Source organism: Misgurnus anguillicaudatus, chromosome 21, assembly GCF_027580225.2.
Source record: "Misgurnus anguillicaudatus chromosome 21, ASM2758022v2, whole genome shotgun sequence".
Taxonomy (NCBI): Eukaryota; Metazoa; Chordata; class Actinopteri; order Cypriniformes; family Cobitidae; genus Misgurnus; species Misgurnus anguillicaudatus.
This window is the reverse complement of record NC_073357.2, coordinates 56140931-56160832: the sequence shown is the minus strand read 5'-3', so window position 1 is coordinate 56160832 and position 19902 is coordinate 56140931. Positions and strand designations below refer to the sequence as shown.

The 19902-nt window shown below is 37.5% G+C and overlaps 1 protein-coding gene across 3 annotated transcripts in view; it reads right to left on the bottom strand.

Annotated features, from left to right (window-relative positions):
• The window catches only part of ccnd1 (cyclin D1), a 176593-nt gene that overhangs the window by 141342 nt on the left and 15349 nt on the right, over positions 1 to 19902 (bottom strand). For 2 of the 3 annotated variants that reach the window (XM_055214385.2, XM_055214396.2), the window contains 2 exons: positions 15956 to 16212; positions 15403 to 15451 (listed from right to left, as the gene is read on the bottom strand). In XM_055214385.2, coding sequence (XP_055070360.2) covers positions 15403 to 15451; positions 15956 to 16119 — 213 coding nt within the window. In that variant the 5' untranslated portion in view covers positions 16120 to 16212. Of the gene's footprint in view, positions 1 to 15402; positions 15452 to 15955; positions 16213 to 19902 lie in introns of those variants that run through there. The other variant, XM_055214419.2, reaches the window with a different exon arrangement.

Sequence of the window (19902 nt, the reverse complement as noted above, 5' to 3'; positions counted from 1 at the left end):
CCCACAAAGTCCCCTGTGGTGAAAATCAAGTTTTTATTGTTGTATATATGTCTATATAGTGTTTTTAATATGCTTTAAGACAAACCCTGTCCAATTTTATCATTTAACACCATTGCTGCGTATTTTCTCCATAAAATACCAGTTTTTGAAAGACAGAATCAAAACTGCAATTGTCCAAGTTTCCTTTAATCACAAGAATTTACGCAATGACGTCAACACAGCTGAACGAGTGGATCAAATAGTAAGAGCCATAGATATATACAGTATATAGATGCTGCATAGACTCGGCATTGAAATGATTTCTGCACTAACCTGTAAACATCAGCACCAAAAAAATACGTGCTGCAAACTTACGTATGCATTGCGAAACCAGATTTAGCAGCTATGTGTCTGGAAATGCCAAATGCGACATCTATGTACGTATATATCTATGGTCTGTACTGGTGCAATTTAGTGGAGGCAGGGATTACTTCGCATATTCATAGTTTTCATGTAATAATTAGAAGCTAGCAATGCATATAATTCTGACAGATGCTGTAACCAATGACAATGACACTGTTTAGCTTGGTGGTAGAGCATTGCATTAGTAATTTAAAAGGACATTTGTTCGAACCCAGGGAACACCCATGCTGATTAAAAAATGGGTAACACTTGGGGCGGAGACTAACCTGTAAACATCATCACAAAAAAATATGTGCTGCAAACTTACGTATGCATTGCGAAACCAGACTTGGCAGCTATGTGTCTGGAACTGACCAATGCGGCATCTATGTACATATATATCTATGGTCTGTACTGGTGCAATTGAGTGGAGGCAGGGATTACGTTGCATATTCATAGTTTTCATGTAATTATTAGAAGCTGGCAATGCATATAATTCTGACAGATGCTGTAACCAATGACAATGACACTGTTTAGCTCGGTGGTAGAGCATTGCATTAGTAATTTAAAAGGACATTTGTTCGAACCCAGGGAACACCCATGCTGATTAAAAAATGGGTAACACTTGGGGCGGAGACTAACCTGTAAACATCATCACAAAAATATATGTGCTGCAAACTTACGTATGCATTGCGAAACCAGACTTGGCAGCTATGTGTCTGGAACTGACCAATGCGGCATCTATGTACATATATATCTATGGTCTGTACTGGTGCAATTGAGTGGAAGCAGGGATTACTTTGCATATTTGTAGACCTGTGTAAACTAATTGGAAAAGGGTGTAGAGTTACATTCAAGCAATTTAAGGTATAGAGATTATTATCACATGCAGGAAAAACCTTTACATATGCTGTGTTGATGCTCAAAGACAAATTTTAAGGGATACAATTATGGACTACACTGGGACTTTAAAGTCACGAAATGTAGTGTAACACATACAATTGATGCATCTGCTGTTCTGATTTAGATATTGCATTTTGAATATCTAATTTAGGAGCGAAATGTGAGATAAGATTTTAAAACTTGATACACAGCAGACCATCAACAATTTCTTGAATTGTACAGACATATATATTGTATGTGAGCCCTATCACAGATTAAAATCCTAAAATCTTTAGCAGAATTACTTCCAGTCCCACTTATTCAGGTCAATGGACTGTCTCGCGATAATAAAGGTGGATCGCCTTTGTCTTAACAGAGCTATAACAGTCACAAGACAAGGTCAGAGTTGAAATAGCGGTTTAAGCTCTGAGACACAGTACAGACCTCAGACATGTGCGAGTAAAATTCGACACAACTCGTGTTTTGAATGCACTTTTAAAATATCTTATGAATGAACAGAAGGAAATAGCGTATTCACTGGACTGTGAGTAAACATAATTATTCATAACGCACCTTCTGACAGATAGCAGAATAACTACCATCTGGTTTTAAGTTACATTTTACAGAGAAGTACAAAATCCCCAAATTAACCCTCTCACATGAATGTGGTCAAACAAAGGAAGCATTAAAACCAAATTTCCTCTTTCTACATTCTCAAATTTTAAAGGCGCAGTTGTCTTCTTTATCTTCAAACTTGAATGTTAAAACGATGCGATTCCCATATCCGTTGTACTGTATTGTGCATCCTTGAAATCTGGAAACACGCATAAACACTGCATCAAACCCATGTCTTTTTGGCCAAAAACTTCTTCAGTGATCTGGTGGAAGGCTATACGTGTCTGCAAGAACAACCAATCACAGTGCTGGATCTTCACTCCAGCAGTTTCTCATCCCCAGCCCCATTCACAAAATGCTGTAGGGTCCTTTCACATGTGCCATTTGTTCTTCATTGAAACTATTGTGCAACCACTTTAAAGGAATCAGGAACTGAAAGGCAAAAAGCTGTGCAAGCAGTAAAGCCCAGCACTTCCATTTTTACTCATTTGTTTAACTGTAAAACTCGACCATTTCTTACATCACTGTCAACCTTCTTTCAAAGCTCATATTAAATGGTTGCATAAATAATGCATCGGGATGCATAAAAAATAAAGGGGCGGTATCCCGGACAGAGTTTAAATTAATCCACTAGGACTAGGCGTTAGTTATTTTAGGACATTTAAGTCGTTTTTACAAACAAACCTTACAAAAAACTATACGCGTGTGCATCTAAGTAAGTTAAAGTACGTACAAGTTGTTTTGAAATTAAAACAGCATAAACATGCATTTAATTCTGGGACTAGGATAAGATCTGTCCGCATAGAGCACAAATCGTTTTACTATACTTAAAGGAATAGTCTACTCATTTTCAATATTAAAATATGTTATTACCTTAACTAAGAATTGTTGATACATCCCTCTATCATCTGTGTGCGTGCACGTAAGCGCTGGAGCGCGCTGCGACACTTCGATAGCATTTAGCTTAGCCCCATTCATTCAATGGTATCAAACAGAGATAAAGTTAGAAGTGACCAAACACATCAACGTTTTTCCTATTTAAGACGAGTAGTTATACGAGCAAGTTTGGTGGTACAAAATAAAATGTAGTGCTTTTCTAAGCGGATTTAAAAGAGGAACTATATTTTATGGCGTAATAGCACTTTTGGGAGTACTTCGACTCGCCTGAAAAGTCCGCTCCCCTTCTCACTCTCATAATAGGAGAGGGAGGGTGTTACTGCGCCGAGTCGAAGTACTCCCAAAAGTGCTATTACGCCATAAAATGTAGCTCCTCTTTTAAATCCGCTTAGAAAAGCGCTACGTTTTATTTTGTACCAACAAACTTGCTCGTATAACTACTCGTCTTAAATAGGAAAAACGTTGATGTGTTTGGTCACTTCTAACTTTATCTCTAAATGGTACCATTGAATGAATGGGGCTAAGCTAAATGCTATCGAAGCGTCGCAGCGCGCTCCAGCGCTTACGTGCACGCACACAGATGATAGAGAGATGTATCAACAATTCTTAGTTAAGGTAATAACATATTTTAATATTGAAAATGAGTAGACTATTCCTTTAATATGTTGCTATTATTTTTACATATTGGCAGTGCGAATTTCCTCTTTGTGGGTTTCCATCCATTTTCCTTTCCCAAAAGAATCTTCTGCAAAAAACATTAAATCTCCAACTATTGTAGAAATTTGCACAAGAAACAGTAGGATGCATGTGGGACTTTGACAGAAGAGCGGGGGTTCAGATTGTCTTAACAGGATCTGCCCTCTCTGCTGGTCACCTTATACAACTCGCTACCTCCCAGCGAAAAAAGAAAGAAGAAAGACTTGTGTGACCGTCATGAGAGGAGTCGATCTATAGGTCTCATATGGGCGGAGGTTTAAAAACCAGAACAATCTATGTGCGGGAATGATAACAAACACATACTCTTGGCTTTGTGCAGGCACACACTTGAAAAAGACGGAGAGATTTGGCGATAATCTCTGTGTTGAGAGAAAACTGTTGGTTTTAAAGAATTGCTCCTGTGCACTGTGGTGGAAAGTGGAGAAACGTTATATCTCACACATCAAAAAACTTCCAAGAGATAGGAAAGGGGGTATAAAGGGTAAAAGAGATAAACAAAAATCATGAGGGGCTGAGCTTCTAACCTACCCACAAAACTGTGCACACTACCTGATCAGGTACTGTAGCTACACTAAGTGCACTAGACTCTTAGGGTACATGACGAAGCACTGGCTAGTGAGCCGAAAGCTTACGTGGGAGCATTACACTGCCTAGTGTGTGGGCTGGGAAACCTTTGTTGTAGATTACCGTCCCATGAGAACCTGGAGAAACAGCCAGGCGGGGGAAGCAGCCTGCACGAGGGAGGGGTGTATGGAGACAGGCATGCATCAACCAAGGAATGCTGTCGAACCCCGCTACCCCCATGCACACATACACACACACGTATACACGCATGTACGAATATATCCACACAGCACAGACTCTCAACAAAAGGAGGTTTTGAACATATGGATGAGAGAAATACATGGACTGAGGTAAGATACTCCTGTCTGATGAAAGATCAATGCTCGGATTTACATCAGATTTGAAGCATCTTAAGGAAGAGATGGGGGGAAAGTCTGCTTATATGAAGAGCAACAAGCTGGTTTTAGGTAAAGCTTGGAGTTCATGAAAACTAAATTCCACCACGTTGAGCCTGGCGAGGAACATGGATAGACTGTAGTCTTATTGTGATTCTGCTCATTATTAAGGATGCTATCGATCAGATCATCCTAGATGAGGACATAGCATGCAACAAAGTTTACTAAAAAGTCCCGACCCCTGAAATTTCATCCATATTAGTACAGTCACACATTTAACATGACACCAAGACTATGTAGTGTCATGACTGGACCATGAATCACAAGGCCTACACTTTACTGTAAAAGGGCCATGCACTGAAACAACCAACTTCACCTGAATTCACACAGACAAAAGCTCAAGAGATGACATTGAGTGACTGCAATGTATGTCCTACCTCCTATCTAGTTTTTCTAGTACAGCCATCAACTCAAAGCAACTGGGTTACAAGCACCACCTAGAGGACCTTTTGTGAACTACTATACAATATCTGACACCAAACACAATGAACGTTACAATGAAGTTACTTGCTGAGCAGATTTTGGTGTTTAGTTCTCATGAAAGTGTCCTACAAATAAATATTTTTTTCTTTCTATTTATGTTTTCTAATAGTGCAAAGCCAATGAAGTTCGATCCTATGCAAAAAAATACTGATCAAATGTATAGCAAGTACTGCACTGTACCTCATTTAGGATTAAAGGTGTCTGCTAAATGCATAAAGTAAATGTACAATATAATTATACGGGCACAAAGTTGAAGTAAAAAATAAAAACTATAAGTATTCTTTAAAAAAAAGCATTTCCTCACATAGACTTGAACAGCTTTTACTACGTTCATTCAAATAAGATTGTGTTAGTAAACATTAGTAAATGAAATAACTAATCATGAACAATAGTTTTTCAGCATGCATTATTTCTTGTCATGTCAATACAGTTATTCGTGTTAGTTCATGGTGCAGTAATCAATGTTAACAATGCTCGATTTTATAAATGTATTAGTAAATGCCAAAATATAAATGCTGTAAAAGTGGTGTTAGTTCGTGTTCGCAAATGCATGAACTAATTTTGACCAAATATAACCTTATTGTAAAGTGTTACCAGTATATAATAAAGTTCAAGGTCGCGGAATATATGCCCATAAAATATCAATGTCGGATAATGTAAGTCATGGAATTAATTCAGAATTACACAGCAGTCATCCTATGCAACATTTTTACAAGTGTAAACTGCTTTCAAATGAACATTTTAAAAAAAGCATCTTTAAAGACAACCCAAGAGCAGTTTTTATTATCTCACTACTACTTTGGAAAATGATTCATATTGTCTTATTGCTATCCGAGACGTTTGCGGCATGAGATGTTACAAGAAAACTCATTCCTGAGAACCATGAAACAAGGCCTCTGTCATTCCCTGATAAGCACAAACTACCCCACACCCTACTACCACCTATTTTTCAGTGGGTGTGCTTATGGTCCACAATGACATTGCACTAATAATGTCCCGATATTACGCTGTGAGGGTCCGCGTTTGGTGCGAGGTGGACCGTGCACTGAGAGAATCGCGGTATTGATGCCAATCTCTAAAGCTTTCTTTATTGTTATTATGGTTTCCAAGAAGATGTCACATCAAATGTTCATCAGAGGTTATTTAAAGTGACAGGTCCCAGACTCAAGACTTACAGTCCATTGTCTTTTACTGCCTGAATTAAAAATAAAAAGATTGCGGGTAACGTTTAAACTCGAGCCCCCCAACGTTCAACTGTGGGTCTCGGAGAGTGGAAGGGAATTTACTGAACTGCGTTTTGTCTTTAACGCTTCTGCTGAAAACATGAGAGGGTTCATTTAGCTGGTGTGGCCAGATTTATAGCTTTCTTCTCTTTGATAGTAAACAAGCTAGTGTTAAATTGTTGGCATATCGTATAAAAATAAAAGATGGATATAAATGTGCAGGATTTAAAAAAACAAAAAGGTGCAATAATGCAATCACTCGCAAAGTAAAAACTGCAAACTGCACATGGAGGCAACCGTCCCATCTAGCTACTGAAGTAAAGTGTCACTGGTTTGCTGTCAGACATTAGTGGCGAGCATTTCCTTCGTGCAGTGGGACAGTTCGAACCTCTGCATGACCTTGAGAAGATGTATGGGAAGAACCGGGGAGGGGTGACAGGTCTGTAACGTTTGTTATGGCTCACCTCAGGCCAGCACCCGACGGGCCCGCGGACACACAACAGAGAAGCAGCTGCACATAATTATGAAGAGCTACCAACAAACGGGGTTTACATTACCCCTAAAACCAGGTGCAATCTGTCAAGATGAAGGTCACCGAGCTGACCCGAGATCAGGCCCTTGTTTGCATGACCAAAAACCTGAGCGATTCATCAAAAAGCCATTTTTTGTGACGGACAAAGACATTCAAATCATCATTCAAACTGGGGAAGAATACAAGGGCAGGTGATGAGAGATGCGTTCATCGTGACTGCGTTGTGTAAATATGACAGGGATTTTCTTTTCTCCGAGACGGACTTGCGCATGCACAATTAAATGGCTTTTGTGTGAACACACCCCAAAGTAAAACATTCCTACCTGAAGACAAAAAAAGAAACGTGCGTTTTGTGTGTAAGAAAGCACATGCATGTCTACTGAGATAGCTTGACGGTTAATATTTAAATGTGACTGAATTTCATGTGCATCACTGTCTAGCGACCATAAGAGCAGGTGTTTTGTATTATACAATTAACGGTTAATGACTTAACTTTTGTCAAAGCAAACAAATGCACCGCGTTTTGTTACAAGCTGCCATTGAGTTATGCTGCCCAATATTTCTTTATCAGCTGAATGTGTTCTCATCTTAATCTCAGATCTCCCGAGGGCCTGATGCAGGAGGAAATGATGAGCTGTTTACATTACTCGTATTGTTAATCAAGTATACTTGAAGTGGAAATGAAGCGTATGTAAACATGAATAATACAACTAAAGTTTTAAGTTCCGCTATGTTGGCACCCACCCCTGTTTGAACAGTACAGGTCAGGTGACTGATGGAATAAACATTTGTGAATGAAAAAGTGAGGTGCTGATATGAAGAGTCCTCCATTCATACATTCCAGCCTCGAGAGAAACATTAGCCAAGGGCAGGGGGAGGGATCAGGATCCGGCTGTACAGCCACAAGGCTATTATGCTGTTCACTGAAGATCATATGAGCATGTGCTAAAATTAGGAATGAATGAATGAATGAATGAATGAATGAATGAGAAATTAGGTGAAAGTGTAGTTGAGTGAGAGAATGACTGAATAATTAAACAAATGAATGAATGAAAAAAGGTGAATATGTTTATATGATTAAGTGAATGACCAAATGGTATAGGTAAATGAACGCATGAATGATTAAATAGATTAATGAATGGACAGGGAAATTAATGAAAAACTAGGTGAATAGAAAATTAAGTATAATAAATGAGTATAATAAATTAAAATTATTCAAAGAAAAATTGAGTTTAAAAACTCAAAGAAAATTTAGTATAATAAATGAATGCATGAATGAATGAATGAACAAATTAACAAACAATTGAACAAACAAACGAACAGACTAATTAACAATTATGTGAATAAAAAATGTAGTTAACAACTGAATAAATTAGGTGAATGAATTAATAAATTAATAGATTAATTAATAAACACTTAGGTGAATGAATGAATGAATGAATGAATGAATGAATGAATGAATGAATGAATGAATGAACTTTTATGTGAATTACTAATTGAGGAAGTGAAAAATGAATGAATGAATAGATGAATAAATAAACAGAGTAATTAATGAATAACTATGTGAATAGATAATTGAGCATAAGTAAATGAACGAACAAATGAACAAACAAACTTATAATAGACAATTAGGTGAATAGAAAATAAAGTATAACGAATGAGGAAATGAATGAATGCATTAATGAATGAACAAACAATTGAACAAACAAATGAACAGATTATTAATTAACAATTATGTGAATAAATAATTGAGTTAACAACTGATTGAATTAGGTGAATGAATGAATGAATGAATGAACAGATTCATTAATAAACAATAAATTGAATCAATAATTAAAGAAACAACTAAATGATAGGTAAATGAATAAACGGGTCAATTAATGAACAATTACGTAAATAGAAAATTAAATTAAAAATGAATTAATTGGGTAAATAAAAAAATGAACGAACAGACAAATGAATTAATGAATCAATGAATGGACAGATTAATTCACGGACCACTAGGTCAATAGATAATTTAGTAAACAACTAAATGTATTAGATGACTGAATAAATGAATGGATGCATGGATGGATGGATTAATGAATGAATGCATGAATTAACAGATTAATCAATAAACAATTAGGTAAATCAATAATTAAGTGAACAACTAAAGGAATTTGGTAAATGAATGAACGAACAAATAAATGCATGAATGAACAGGTTAATTAATGAACAATTAAGTGAATAACTGAATTAATTAGATGTATGAATGAATGAATGAACAGATTAATGAATGAAGTAGGTAAATAGATAATTAGGTGAAAAACTAAATGTATTGAATGAATGAATGAATTAATAAACTAGGTGAATAGATAATTAAGTGAACAACTAAATGTATTAATGGATGAATGAATGAACGCATGAACAGATTCATGAATGAAGTCGGTGAATAGATAATTAAGTGAATAACGTAATGTATTAGATTAATGAATGAATGAATGAATGAATGAATGAATGAATGAACAGATTCATGAATGAACCAGGTGAATAGATAATTAAGTGAACAACTAAATGAATGAATGAACAGATTAATGAATGAACTACGTGAATAGATAATTAAGTGAACAACTAAATTTATTGAATGAATGAATGAATGAATGAATGAATGAAATAGGTGAATAGATAATTAAGTGAACAACTAAATGTATTAAATTAATGAATGGATGAATATACAGATTAATGAATGAACTAGGTGAATAGATAATTAAGTGAACAACTAAAGGTATTAGATGAATGAATGAATGGATAAATGAACAAATTAATGAATGAACTAGGTAAATAGATAATTAAGTGAACAACTAAACGTATTAGATGAATGAATGAATGAATGAACGAACAGATGAATGAATGAACAGATGAATGAATGAATGAATGAATGAATGAATGAATGAATGAATGAATGAATGAATGAATGAATGAATGAATGAACAATTAGATAACTGAGCAAGTAAATCAGCAATTGCAAAAAAGAGTCATTAATGAGTGAATCCATTAAAATAACGCGTGAGTTAATGAATGAGTATGTGTGAATGGTTAGATAATGGAGTCAACATGTAGATCTTTATCAATGCTAGAATAAATAAATGTTGTATGCTGTCCAGCGCCAACAAATGAGTCTGTTTATGGCACGAACATCTGTCTGCATATGCTTGACAGTGCTGGCTTGTCTATTGTACAGTATGCAGGAGGTAACCCAACTCCAAAGCCAGCTGTTGCTCAATGGGTGTTCTGAAGTCAGGAGAACATTAGTCTTCACACTGCCCCCCTTCAGCCTGCACTTCTGAGGAGCAGTTTATAAAAACTGGGGCACTGTCTCAACAAACCAGCTCATTCCTCCACTCCTGCCTGACCTCTCCAAATTTAACCTTTGGCCCGGAAGGCCAATATTAACTCTTGGCCAATTGTGGGGGGCTCTTGACTTCCCCTGTGCGGCCCGTGAGAACATTCCAGGAGTGGTTGCCTGGCAAGATTGGGTGTTAGAGCGTTGACCTCCAATATGTCCCGGGTTACCCTTGATCTTCTCTGCTACGCCGTGGGTGAACCCCCCTTCTCTACCACCATTTAGAGGAACTATTCAGTTTGAGAAATGACACCTTTACAATCGTCCAATTATCATTTAACACCTGCAAACATTTTCTGAGACATAATCATCCTTATACTTAAACACCACAGTTGTAGGTGTCCTTTTGGCGCCTGTAGGCCAATATTTATAATTAATTTTAATAAAGCCTTGCACACCCATCTAGAAACATTATTATTAACCTATTTAATGTTGTAAGATTGTAAATAATTTTACAATTCCACCTGAAGCATTGGCATTTTTCAGTTTACATTAGACAGTTACAAGTAAATAAATCTGATTGTTTTCAGTCATTTGACCATTACAAAATCAATAGAAGGATGCTTTTTGCCAAGTCACTTGTTCTTCGGTCTGGGAAGGACCTTGGGGAACAAAGGCAATAGCCGCTCTATTGCTTTGTGGGTGGATGAAAGGCTGGTAAACTCCTATCAGGTTTGAACTAAGGGCAACTGAATTCAGCTGAAAGAGAAACTGCAATATATCACAGCACACATTGCAACACTAGAGTCCAGCAGTCAGGTGATGGAGGTCTGCCTTTGAAAAAAATATATGTATGGTCAGCGACATAAATGTTTCCTGACCTGTCAGTTTGAGGGAAACCTTACTCTCGGATTTTGGTGCTAATCAAGTTTTCCTCATTAGGTTGACGGGCAGGCAGAGTTTGGTATCTGGCCGGAACAATGCGGCATTGACAAATGAGCGGCACTAACTAAATGATCATTTGTCAAGCAAATAATCAATAACGCCAAGTTTAAGATTAATATTATCGAAGGACAACGCAAAGTCAAGGCCCGTCAGACGACACGTCTCATGCGAGAAGAGGATTAAGCTAACCATACTATAGGTAATAAACTGTACTGTACAACCCTTGTACAAGCTGTTTAAGGATTAACTGTTGCAAACCAAAAGCAAACTTGCTTTGAAGAGGGGACCCAATCTAGTGACCAGAAAGTCAATGAGACTTGGGGGTGGGCTATTTTGACTTGGCTAATAAGTAAACCCATATCCAAAACACTTTAGCGACCAACTAGCATTGTCATTTTGTTGCCACCATAGCAACAACATAATGGTGTCCTCACAACACCTTTGCAACAGTATAGCAACATCCTGGCAACATCAAAGCATTTTGCCTTAACTCTTTCCCTGCCAGCGTTGCCAGTCAGCGCCAGCATTTTTCATGATTTTCACAAAAGTGTGATGCCTTCCAGAAAATGTTCTTCTTAAAATATATAAACATACAATATGAAAAAAAACAGACTTTCTGCTTTTAAACAAAAAAACTGTTCCTCCATCCTACATTCATTAGTTCTCTTTGTATTTCCTCTCAAATATGGGTAGGATTCTTCAAAAATACCAAATTTTGACTTATGATAGAGATCAGATGTAGAGCGATCCTCAAAACTTACATGGATCATTGGCAGGGAAGAATTTTCTCTTAATTGACGAGTTAACCCGATCAGGACTCGGATACATATGCAGGGTTTAAAATCCATCAAGGTCTCGCTCGGCTCCGCGCCAGTGTACGCGCTGCACTGGTGCGTGTGAACTGACGAGAAGAGAATAAGCTTGTTCGACTTCATGCGGCTGCAAAAAAACGGCAGCCGAATGACGTCAAAGTTCCGCGAGAGCGATTTAAAAGCAAACTCCTCCGTATGATTTCGCAGATCACTCTCGCGGTAGTTTGATGTCACCCGGCTGTCGATTGTTGCGGCGCCGCATGAAGTCGAACAAGCCTATTGACGTGTTTTCATGTATACACTTCACACACTCGTGCGTGCAAGGAACCAACGACAAAACCGGGTTTTTACCGCTCATTTAAACGACACGTTGATCGTTTTTGTCACCATGTGCTCAGACGCAGCTCCGCGTCTCACTCAGAACCTCAAGAACGCGCATTCGCGCAGGATCATTTGACAGATAAGAGATAGAGAGAGGTAAGAATGGTGCCCATGTCGAAAAAACGTAAAATAAGTCTAGAAGCAAAGTATTAAAGTATGTATAGCCATGTCACTCGTCTCATTACAATATGTTAACTAGATAACTGGATACAACTTATTGTATAGTTTAATAAAATAATGTATTTTGATTATACAAATTAATTACGACCTAACTATAGGTATTTTTTAACTAACTGCTGACCAGCTTAGGGAATCTCTATGGCTATTTTATAAGACATATTGCTGAATCAGTATGTTGTTTTTCTTGTTAATTGAGTCTTTTTGGGTAGCCTATCTTATGCCTAGAATTAGTCAAGGAGGTTGATTCTTATAACTTCCTTCCAAGTTTGATCAATTGTGCATAATGACATGTGCAACAAATGCATATAGGGTGTCAGACTCATAGATTTGCATAATATAAAGTTCAGGTTTTAAAGTTTGGGTCAACATGTGGCACATCTTTAAAAGTGAAACTTATAAAATCCTATCAGAGGTACAAAATGTCATTAAAACACACCAGTGGCTTTGCTATCATCAGGATTAAACATGTAACCCCTCGAACCCTCCCTCCTAACAGAGCCTCCCCACAAAACAAATCCCAATTTAACCCCTGTACATATACTATATATATTCTTAGGGATGCACCGATATGGAAATTTTGGCCGATACCGATAACCGATAATTCTTTATATTTGGGGGCCGATAACCGATATATATAGGCTGATAAATATTCATATTATTTTCACAATAAAAAACTCCCAGACCGCGGACATCTTGTCTTTGCGCTAGACTAGCATACTCTTCTTAAGCCCGCAACACGTGTCATCTTCGTGCTATGTCACAGAAAGCACCAATCAAAACTCCACATGGCCAGCAATGAGCAAGTGAAGTGGTTCAACAAACCAAAATAATCCATCATTTATCGGCTTTCTTTATCTGCCTAATTTTGCTATCAGACCGATAACCGATAATATTACAAATAAGCAGTTATCGGCCGATAACGATATGTCGGCCAATATATCGTGCATCCCTATATATTCTCATTATTTTTTAACACATCTATAGTTATGCGCTGGCACAGAGTTAGACTCTTTTGACTCCACACAGAAACAGCAATGCGTGCGGCATGACATAAGGAACATCCTGCTTCTGTTTTTTTCGCTCTTCTTTATTCTTTTTTTATGTATTATAGAAGTATTGGATCGGGACTCGGTATCGACAGATACTCAAAATCAAATGACTCGGACTCGAGGGCAAAAAAAACCTGATCGGGACATCCCTAGTTTTGAGCTCGTCCACTATCGACCACATTCAGAGGTAGTTGAAAACGCATTCGACCGGATTGCTTGTGTGCAGGGTTCCCACACCTTGGTTAACTTACTCAAACCCTCAAATTCAAAGATACATTTCAAGTGAGAGCAAGGTTACATCGTGTTATCTTTTAAGATACATTGTTACAGTTCCGTTTTGAGGGAACTCGCGCTGCATCACTACAATGACACTTTGGGGACGCCTCCAGGGGTAAGTGCGTCTGAATGTGTACATCAAATTCAACCAATGGTGAGGCTTAACGACAAAGACAGGGGGACGCGGGAGCCAGGAAGTATATCGCTATCTGAAATACTGCCAAAGACGGTGTTACAGGGATGCAGGAAGTATGGCAAGGGCGATGCAGCATCTCGTTCCCCTCTCAGGGAACAACAGTTACATACGTAACCCGAGATGTGTCAAACACAACTCTGCAAAAAAGCAATGTACAGAATGAATCAACATTCGGCTACAGAAGATATAAGCATTTAAAGCGAACAGTTTAGCATGTGTGCTTAAAAAGTCTAGAATTTTTATGATATTATCCTACACTACACAGAGAATATGCATAAAATAGATTCAAGCACTTTCAATGACCTGCATCGATATGTATATTTTCAAAAACTTCCCAAGGCCTTGAATTTTTTCCCCCAGATTCACAAACTTTCAAGGATTTCAAGGAGCCGTGGGAACACATGACGCACATGTGGTCGAATGTTTTCGAGCAGCCATGTAAGACCGCCTACTCTCCGCCTATTGCTCTAATGTGACGTACCGAGCACAATGTTTTAACATCAATCCTGACTTCTAGTGCGAGCCCACAGCGTTCAGCGCAGTTCAGCACTAAAGCGTCTCTTTCTTTTGCAAGCATGTGAAAGTTGTGTGAGCTTATTTCATCAAATGCACTAAAATATCAGAGAAGGCTCTTACACAAACATGTACAAAACGTTGTGCAAGCATGTTTACTAACAGCACAAGCCGCGACTCTTACAAAATATTAGTTTGCGTTAATGTAAACCCATCATTTCTCTCGCTCGCATTTAAACGAAAAGTAAAGAGGGACTCACCCACACACCACCCCCTCAAAGTAATCAGGACAGAAGCGGTCGAAAGTGGACAAAAGAGACAGATTCAAATACAAGGGTTAAAGTGAATGTGTCTCTCTCGTTCACTTGCGATCCGATCAACCAAAACGCATCTTAATACCAGGTATAAACAGCATCTTAAAAACAACGATAAGAATGTATTGTCTTATCAATACACCGCTCATATCAATTTCTTATCAGTATATAAAAAAGATTCATCATCCTCTGTATCATCTAAATTATACTTTCTGTTTTATTTGTTGTAAATAAACACCTCACCATTCACAACCTTTAGAATATCACGCTGTACAGTATAAAATATACAATCCCAATAAACTCTAACACGGGTAAAACTAGCAAGTGAATCAAGCACATGCTCAAACTCATGACTCCTCCATCTATCACATTTACACAGCAACCCAGTCATTCATTCACATGTCCAATTCAGCTTCCGCATAATCGAAATAACTTCAAAGACTTCTATAAAGGTTAGTTAATGATAAGTCCTCAAAGATGTGGGTGAGTGGCTTAGATATCACCCGCACAAGAAGATTGCTCTGTGAGAAACCCGTAATAACATAAATAAAAATTTCGCAAGGGACTTGAGACTTGTGGATGTTGCAAAACGCTTATGTTGTGGATGGTCGTAAGTGAACGTCATGCTATGTTTGTTTGTCAGGTGGCTCCTGTGCAGATCTTACCGTTTGATTGGTCGCTGATGAAATTTGCTTCACTTCAGGTTTACGGGGACTGAAAGAAAAAAAGTGTATTTAATGTGTGCTCGTAAAACAATAGCGTCATTACTTCCTGTCGTACATATTTGTGAGCATTAGTTGTTAATATTGACATCTGTCAGAAAAGTAATCTGCGTCACTATAACATACTTCAAACATTCTGCCTTAAACCAATATTAAAATTGATAAGAAAACTATGCTTTATTATAGTAGCTTAACAACCTCAAAAATTTAATTGTGACCCTTGCAAATGTTTACTGACTACAAAATGAGATTATAAAGTAACCCTAGATTTGAAAGAATCAAGTCGATGATGTGTGAGTCATGCGTTGATGATGTAACTTATTCACACTTTCCTGTATGGGCCAAGCAGGAAAATAAACAATGGAAAACATTCCCCAAATGTCCCAAACATTCAAACTTTAAGAAGGTCAGACTATTTAAAAAAAATTCAATGTGGTGTTTCGGAAAGTTGGAAAGTTTACACAGGCAAACGCAAACTGAAAGTTGGCCTCCTAACCTTTCTACATTACACCTGGAAGGGCTACAAAGACTCCTGCGGTGATGCATCAGAGGCTCTGCGGTCAGGCCGAATCGATCACAGGGTAATGACCGTCGGGCTGACACAACGGTTCTGACTGACAGCTTTCTGAAGGGGAGACGTGAGTCAGCACAGCGCTCCATTCATCGGCCCCGAAGAGCGGCTTAGGATCAAAAGCACGAAAAAGCTGATGCGAAGTGGTCACATGACGTTTTTCCCTGATGTGTAATCATAGCCTGAAAACAAATAGCAAATGTATGAATTAAAGTTCCATCAGCTGACAGCATTAAGCATGTTTCCAAAGACAATTCTTAGAAAATGAGATCGCAAGCTACACACCTGACAAATATTTGGACAAAACTGCTCCATTTTCATTACTTCTATTGTAAACATTTCAGAATGACAGTAAAACCATCATAAATGCTACAAAATAGATTTTGTTATTATAATCGTTAAAAAAGTCAGTTTTCTCTCCATTAAAAATAATAATAATCATTAAAATATCATAAAATAACAAAACGAAAGCATTAAAATTAGGCAATGACCAAAAAAGTTAAATACAGCGAATTTTACAAATCACTGGATTTGTCAATGTTTATTGCTCTATATCTTTAAAAATATACTACCGTATTTTCCGGACTATAATTTGTCGCGTTTTTTTCTTCAGATTTTGTCTGGTGCTGCGTCTTATTTTCAGGAGAGCCTTGTAAGTCTGTATGAATTAATTTTGACATTTGAGGCAAGAAAGACCATTACCGTCTACAGCCGCGAGAGTCCGCTATATGCTGCTCCAGTATTTATGCACTTCAGTGGATTCAGTGATGTTGAATGACGAGTCCGTGAACTTGATGCTTGGTGGCTTGTTCGGTTAACTAATCCTCTTCAGCCTTCCAGGTATGTTCTGTATGCTATTGTTTATCGTGTAAATAACTGTTAATGTTACGATTACGTACGAACATCTATTAAGCCTGCTGTTCTGTGTGCTATTGTTTAGTTGAATAACTTGCCTCTCCAGATGAAATGTGTGTTCTTTGGCGCGGATTTTGTGAAATAATTTTATAAACAAATGCCACGTATAGTCCACTGCGACTTATACATGTTATTTCGTCTGACTGACGCATTTTTGATTTGTGCGACTTATTGTCCGGAAAATACGGGTATGTTTTGATGCATACATAAAAGCAACTGTACATTAAAGAAAGCATGGTATTGAAGGGAGGATGTGCTATGCGATAACTTGCTGAAAATTGCGCTAAACATTTCGCACTGCGATAATACTTTGAGTTTGTTAAATCATTTTGAATTTTTTTTTGAAAATTATATAACAAACATAAGCATTTTCAGTGGCGGCGTGAATTCAAAATATGTGTTCAGAGTGTTGTGTGTGTGGCTCGTCATGTCAAAATATGTGTTTGGTGCAGGGATGCTTAATGATTAATCGTGATTAATCTTTAGAAGTTTGTTTACATCATATATGTGTGTGAACTGTGTATAATAACTTTGTATAAATAAATGCACACACATGCATGTATATATTTAAGAAATGTTTACATGTGTATATACATTTGTATATCTATGTGTATAATTTATATTATATGTATAAATACTTAATATATAAATATATATTTTTTCTTAAAATTATACATACATGTATGCATATTTATATATACATAATTATTATACACAGTTCATACACATATATGATGTAAACAAAAACTTTTATTCTGCTATAGATTAATCACAATTAGGCATAAAAAAAATAAGTTTGGGTCTGGTTGGTTGTCAGTTTAGGTGATGGGTCGGTAGGGATTTTATTTTATTTTATTTATTTTTTTTCAGTGGCAGCAAGGGATAGGTAGGAAATTGTTACATTTTTAAATTGAATAGCGGATATATGAGGTGACTTTGGCTATATTGCGTGTTTGTCTCACCCAGCGCAGCACGTCTCCACGGATAATCTCTTTTGTCATAATCAGGATTTGACATTAACTTTTTTGCTCACCAGCCAAAGTGGCTAGTTTTTCAAAGTTACTAGCCACTCAGCATTTTCACCGGCCAAATTTTTGTTGCTGGTAAAATCAATTTTATATTATTAAACTTGACTTTGGCATCCTAAAATGACTTTAATTCGAGCAAATTTACTTGCTAAATTAGATGCAGACTGAATTTCAAATGCAGTCTGACTACCCAAATTAAGACAACATTTATTAGCTGGTATATAGCTGGTATATCAGTATAGATCATATCATATATTTAGGTGCATGAAAAACATGCTAGTAAGTAAGGCATAAATAGATTAACTTTGAATGAATATATTAAAAGTAGAGCAGGGGTATAGAAGAAACACTAATTCTAAACTGAAAAGATAAACACAAAAACCATCGACAACCACTTTAAATATTTATTAACAACAGCAGTAAATACTGTCAAGAAATGTACATTAATTTTACTGTCAGCTAGTTTATGCATTTGTATTTTATAAGCTTGATCATGGTTACTGATAAAAGTGATTTAAGACTTTTTAATGACAAATGTTGAGAGGGCATTATTGTAACATTAAAATGATGCGCAAACCTCTCAGCTGGCGGGTTTTCTTTGATTTCGTGTGCATTCAGGTATGCGCTGAATTTCTCTTCGCTCTTGCCCTGAGAGTTTGCACGCAATTTATATCTAATCAATCACTTCCATGCAATTGTTTTATCTTTCCCGAAGTGTGTATGCGCTCAGACTGCGTCCTCTTGTGCATTCGCAAATCCATCAGCTCTTGCGCGCTGTCTGGAAGGTGACGCTTTGGTCCGCAACGCCCCGCTGATCGCGTGCGCGTCTCTCAACAAACGGTCTCTTTGCGTTGCGCAGGGTGCAGAGTGCTCATGGAAGTTGTCGCATTGCGTATTGTTTATCATTTCGCATAACTTTTAAGAAAACTACAATTAAAAAATTATATTCAACCTGGCAAAGTGGCTAGTGGGCTTGGCTGTCTTACCCGCCACGGCCGAAATCTACCCGCATTTGGCGGGTGTTAATGTCAAGCCCTGGTCATAGTACCATAAATTCAAATATTATAATTCACTTTCTGACCGCAAAAATGAGCCTTGGTTTGTCCTCTCTGGAAGAGAAAAGCCCACTTGCATATCGTTGTTCAGCTCGTCTTTTTTGGTCTGTAAGTTACAACTTTCGGCGGGCGCAAAAGATTACGTTGCTGTGCACGAAAAAGCATCTCGAATGCACACCAAAAGTTACCAGTGCTTTTGTAAGTGACGACAACGATGTGTGAACGATTGTGTTAACGACCGTATAGCTGCCTTGTTTTTAGCATTGGTAGAGGACGTTGCATCGCGTGCTTTACAAAAACGGTGCTGTACTAAAAGGTAAATTATAGTTCGCCTCAAAGTTTTTGTGCATTTATTTAATGTGTATTATTTCTTCCCCAAGCTCATACAATAAATTTGGGTCGCACATAAATTGGCAGGGTCGGTCGGAAACCGGAACCAAACAAATTTTTTTCTTATGCCTTAATCATTATGCATCCTAACCTATATGTGCATCATGCGTCATGTCAAAATACGTGCCTGCTGCAAAAACGTCGAAATGGTTTATGAAAAAACAGACCCTCGTATTCACAAAATACAAGACACTAACTTAACACTAAACTCTGATTACACATGAGATTAAGCGAGTATCTGGCAAACGTGAGCGCCTCTTTTATCACAAACCCCTTCGAGGCATCTGCAGCACATAGGTTCACATGATGTGCCAAACACATATTTTGACATCATGAGCAACACACATGATGGGCTAAATACATGTTTTGAAGAGCTTCGTATTGTGCGCACTTAAAAAGGAAGTCACCGGCTGCCACTGCACGTTTTACATTTTCTGATAATTGATCATTTTGCACTCATCATTCACACTCATTTGTGTGCCAG